The sequence below is a fragment of the Syzygium oleosum genome, unplaced genomic scaffold, assembly GCF_021117445.2.
Source record: "Syzygium oleosum isolate NSW1041296 unplaced genomic scaffold, Sole_v2.1 Sole_v2.17, whole genome shotgun sequence".
Lineage (NCBI taxonomy): Eukaryota > Viridiplantae > Streptophyta > Magnoliopsida > Myrtales > Myrtaceae > Syzygium > Syzygium oleosum.
The window spans coordinates 7273302-7278868 of NW_026607501.1; the positions used below are offsets into that span (position 1 = coordinate 7273302).

A 5567-nucleotide genomic window follows, 5' to 3' on the forward strand; every position below is an offset into this window, starting at 1 on the left:
CATTAATTTCATCAAATCTTGTTCTAAGAAGAATAAATCGCTTCGATTAGAGCGTAGGGACGAGCAACTTGGCGAGAGCAATTATGCCAAACCAAACCCCGTTGGTCATTGCTTTTCATTTGGTAACGTACTTGCTAATATACAATGATGGGGAAAGCTGGCAGCTTCCTGCGAAAAACACCCCTCAAAGTGACATTGGCTGCGAGTTTTCTATATAAAGAAATCATGCATGTTCCTATATAAAGCGACCTTTTTGATCGACACAAGGCTCTCTCGCTCATTCCCTCCTCTCCTCTGGTTTCGGTGATGGCGAGGTGACCACACTCTCTTTTGCGCTCGCTCGTTTGATCTTTCTGTAGTGCATGTGTCGATTTTCGCGGAGCTTCTGAGAGAGTCCAGGAGAAGATTTCATCATTGCGCCCATTGACAGAAACAAACTGTATCGTTGGAATCATTTCTTCCCAAGAATGCACCAGAAGAGATATGATCCGTCGTCTCTTTCACGAGCCACGAGAAAAGGAAGCACCTGAGATCGATAGAGATATATAGATGCCATGCAAGCGGTAGAGAAGCTGCAACCTCGTGGAAAGAAGGAAGCGGTGTCTGTCGATAGAGCTATCGTCTAGGGACTTTCTTGATCTTTAGCAACATGGCCGAAGGAGAGAAGGATAAGCGCAGCGGCAAAGAAAAGGTTCGCGAAAATGGGGTTTGCACCGATGCACCCGCAAACCCCGTTGTGGAAGATGACGTAGAACATGATGACCACTGCGACGATCTGAAAAATCCCCAGCTTCCGGGATGGTTTGCTGAGTACAGTCCCTTGTGGCCAGGTTTGTTGTTCCCTCCAACGCGAGCTCCTTCTTTTCTTGTGAATGAGATTCTGCTTGGGGGGAATACGTGGTCAGGGTTAATCTTAATTAGCTATTTGGATTACAAAGCGCGTATTTTGCTCCTGTTCTCTGTTAATACAGCAGATGCTAGTCAAAACCAGAAGAAAATATGTAGGACATGGATGTAGATGTATTTAGGGGGTTTCTTGTTCTTGCGCAATGGTGACACGACGATCGACTTCCGATCATCGGGGGGGGGAGAAAAAACTAACTTGTTGACGTATAATGAAGTTACTCAAAATCGACGGCACTCCGACCAAAAAAAACAAAAGTCGACGGCAAGTATAATGAAGTCTTCATTTAAAAATTCAAATGACTCCGACTGTTTCTTGATCATTGAGGCCTATAGAGTGGACGTGCGTGCTTCACGTTGTGCTTTTGCACTATTGCAGGTGCATGTGCGACATGAGATTATCATTCAAAAGCTCCTAATTGTCCAATGGCATTGAATTTGTTCTCTTTTGACTATGATTAACAGTCGAAGGGCCCAGGAGTTTTCTCCAAAGCTTTCATCTATGTTCACAATCCTTTTGCCCGCAGAATCGTACTTGCTGATTGTTGTCTGTCCCTTTTATTAGCCTTGATCTTCATATCCGTGTGCTTTCGGCACGGTAATTAGCCGCTCCTAATTGCCAACAAACACGTCGCCGCGATGCTGTGTGTCGGCACCATCTTTTTTATTTTATTTCAAATACTAGCAAACTACGTCATGTTCACATGTATCGAGTAAAGCTCCACCCTGGATGTAACACCCAAGATTAATATGGGGAAAAGTGTCAAAAAAGTCATAAACCTTTTGTATTGGTGCCAATTTAGTCCTAAACCTTTTTTTTGTGCCAATTCAGTCTTAAACATTTTGCATTGGTGCCAATTGAGTCCTAAACTTTTTTTTTATGTCAATTTTGTCATAAACCCTTCGCATTTGTGCCAATTCAGTCCTAAACCTTTTGCATTTGTGCCAATTCAATCCTTCGACATGTGAATAGCTATTAGCCGGAAGGACTAAATTGGCACCAATATAAAAGATTTAGGACTGAATTGGCACCAATGCAAAAGATTTAGGACTGACTTGACACCAAAAAAAGGTTTATGACTGAATTGTCACCAATGCAAAGGTTTAGGACTGAATTGGCACAAATGCAAAAGATTTAGGATTGAATTGGCACAAAAAAAAAGGTTTATGACTGAATTGGCACCAGTGCAAAAAGTTTATGACTTTTTTGACACTTTTCTCGATTAATATGAATGGCAAAGATATTGTGATTTGAACACAGAATCTGCAACACCTAAACTAATACTTCAATATTTAGATGACCCTTTGAGTGTTACCGGCACGATCTTGTTATTTGACCAAAGTTCATAGTTTAGAAGTTTAGGTTGTACCAGGGCCAATCTAAACTAGAACTTTCGTTTCATGCAAGGTTTTACCATATGAATGATTTCAGCCATATATATACGCATCTTATCTAAATGCAAATACATATATCTTCATCCAATTAATGTGTAATTATTGATTACACCGTGGATAGATAACAACATATATCTGCATGTGATGCAGGACAAGCACACTTCCTGAAGATCGAGAGGGTGTTATTTGAAGGGAAGTCTCAATACCAACACATGATGGTACTTGAGGTACGTAAAGTGAGACCCAGCGCGGGGACTCATTCAAATGGCCACACAGCAATGGCCAATTCATTGCAATCGGAACTGACGATGATGTTGTCCCCGAATGTGCAGTCAACAGCATATGGGAAGGTTTTTGTCCTTGATGGTGCACTTCAGCTAACTGAGAAGGACGAGTGTGCATACCAAGAAATGATTACTCACCTCCCTCTTTGCTCCATCCCTAACCCTCGAAAGGTCTCTTCCTCCACTTCTATTACTCCCAGTAATGACACACGAAAGCCTGGCTCGGTCGGCATTCACCACCATAAGTTCATCAGTACAGAAGTTGACAGTATCAGAGAATGACATGATTTACATATGTGTGTTGATACTTGTGCAGTACTTGCATGACCCTTTAATCGTAATCGTATGCTCGATTGACACAGTTTACTATCTTTGATCATTCAGGTATTGCTCATTGGTGGAGGAGATGGAGGTATTCTAAGGGAGATCTCCCGTCACTCTTCAGTCATACACATAGATATATGTGAAATGGATATGATGCTTATCGATGTGAGTGACGATAGCTTCGTATATCAGTTGCATCTCCAAAGACATACAGATCATATATGTAGTACCACGCCGTTGACATGGCCTGAGCATAGTACATCGAATGAAAATTCATACTCGTGATTTGTATGGGTGGTTCACCATATATCATTGTATATAGGTGTATCGAGAATTCTTCCCGGAGGTCGCAGTCGGATATGATGACCCACGCGTAGGGCTTCATGTAATGGATGGTAAGACGTATCTGTGAAATGTTTGCTTCCATAAGTCCTAGCTGTCACGTGAGTTTTGCTCTCAATTGTACAATCTAAATGTTGCAGGAAGAGAATTCTTGAGGTCGGCAGGGGTGGGTACATACGACGTGATCATAGTAGACGCATTCGACCCAATAAGTCTCTCTCTCCTTCTCTCTCTCTCTCTCTCTCTCTCTCTCTCTCTCTCTCTCTCTCTCTCTCTCTCTCTCTCTCTCAAATATTCGAAGAAATGTTAGATTCTTTCTACTCCTACAAGATAGACAAAACCAATCAAAATTGAAGTGTCTGACATCTTTCTAGACAAAATCTGTGCTGTGTGACTCCAAATAAGATAATTTAGAGATTGAATAAACATGTACAGGGGTCTAACAAAATATATCCATTAGGGCCAGAACATGAGATTTTCGGGAGTCCGTTCTTCGAAATGGTGGTGAAAGCATTGAGGGATGGAGGAGTGATGTGCATTCAAGCAGAAAGCCTGTGGTTTCCCTCTCTCAACCTCCCACAACTCATCCACACTTTCCGGAATATATTCAAAGGATCCGTCAACTATGCCTGGACACCGGTTCCTGCATACCCTAGGTATCTATATACATAGTACATTCATCTTTACTTGCAGACGTCTGTACTGTGCATGAGTTTCACCTAGTCAAATTTGCCAAATTATATGCATTGCTAACGCACGTCGTTGGCTTGTGTCCTGTCCTACAGACTTACATAAATGAAAGAATATCTCGATCATTAGATCGTAATTTGATTTTATTAGTACCATCTTTCCTTCATTTTTTCGAGTGTTTTCAACAGCAAAATTTGTGTTAGGATCAGTTTAATGGAAACAAAGGCAAACATATATGGTTTTATGTCGTAATGTGATTAGACGGAATTGAAATCTCTCGTGTTCAGCGGGGTGATTGGTTTCTTGCTGTGCTCGACGGAGGGACCCCATGTGGACTTCACCCGACCTGTGAATCCATTAGACCATCAAGATGCCACAAACTCCTTTGGTGTAGCTAAACAGCCGCCCAAGTTTTACAACGCAGAGGTATTTATATTGCTTTTGATCTACTTCTCCTCCTTCACGTTCAGACAATCGATTGACCAAACCGACACTTGCTGATAATTATGCATCTTCTCCTCTCTCTCTCTCTCTCTCTCTCTCTCTCTCTCTCTCTCTCTCTCTCTCTCTCTCTTGCTTGATTCATTTCCAGATACACTCAGCTTCGTTCTGTTTGCCATCATTCGCGAGGGATCGTCTTTGACTCCAGATCGCTTCAATGGAACACCGGAAGGCTCTAGTCACACCAGACGAACCAAGATACGATTGTTTGCCATAGTCCAAGCATCAGTCCGACAAAAATGTCCCTTTATCTTCTCAGACATGATCATGTTGTTGTTTCAAGTGGGCTTGTATCATTGGAAAAGCCAAGACTAGAATGTTTTTGCGTGTGTGGGGTTTGTTAGGGGAGCTATTGTCGTTGGATTACTTCCACAGAAAGACATAATCATTCATTCATTTCTCTCGTGCTCGCTATTTTATGTGAGAAATTGCAAGATTTGTACGCACAAAAACGGCCGAAAAATTGTCCAAAAAGTCATAAACCTATTGCACTTTTGCCAATTCAGTCCTAAACCTTTTAAGTTTGTCAATTTAGTCTTAAACCTTTTCACTGCTTGCCAATTGAGTCCATCTAACCAATTTTGACCGGCCGACGCTGACATGGCAATTTTTTTAATTTTTTTTCGAATTTTTTTGAATTTTTTCTCTTTTTTTTCTGCCTTCTTCCCTCTGGCCGGTTCAACAACCGACCAGAGGCGCGGGCCGGTGAGGTTGACCTCGCCGGCCTCTGGCGAAGCTCGCCCTCGCTGGCCACTGGCAAGGGCGAGCCTCGCTCGCCGCTACCTGGGCGAGATCGAGGTCAACCTCATCGTCGCTGGGCGAGGTGGAACCCAGCAAAGGCGAGGTCGGCCTCGCCATGGCTGGTCGAGGCTCAACCTCGCCTAGCCAAGGCGAGGCCGGCCAGCGCCGTCGCAGGTCGACCTCGACCAGCCATGGCGAGGCCGGCCAATGCCGTCGCAGGTCAGCCTCGCCCAGCCATGGTAAGGCCGACCTCGCCGTCACTGGGTTCACCCAGCCATGGTGAGGCCGATCTCGCCATCACTGGGTTCACCCAGCGACGGCGAGATCGGCCTTGCCTTGGCTGGGCGAGATCGGCCTTGCCTTGGCTGGGCGAGTTCGGTCTGGCAA

The 5567-nt window shown here is 43.8% G+C and overlaps 1 protein-coding gene across 3 annotated transcripts; it reads left to right on the top strand.

Moving 5' to 3' along the window:
* The first annotated feature begins 232 nt into the window (after positions 1–232).
* LOC115678825 (spermidine synthase 1-like) lies at positions 233–4835 on the top strand. 3 transcript variants are annotated; one of them, XM_056319253.1, is made up of 10 exons: positions 233–314; positions 431–830; positions 2449–2525; positions 2631–2753; positions 2967–3071; positions 3229–3301; positions 3389–3460; positions 3709–3904; positions 4226–4364; positions 4531–4835. In XM_056319253.1, the coding sequence occupies exons 2-10, from the start codon at positions 650–652 to the stop codon at positions 4579–4581; spliced, it is 1017 nt and encodes a 338-aa protein (XP_056175228.1). In that variant the 5' UTR covers positions 233–314; positions 431–649; the 3' UTR covers positions 4582–4835. The 3 variants fall into 3 exon arrangements, with proteins under 3 accessions (XP_056175228.1, XP_056175229.1, XP_030458141.1); XM_056319254.1 differs by having other exon boundaries at positions 3715–3904; XM_030602281.2 differs by lacking the exon at positions 233–314 and having other exon boundaries at positions 345–830.
* The last annotated feature ends 732 nt before the right edge of the window (positions 4836–5567 follow it).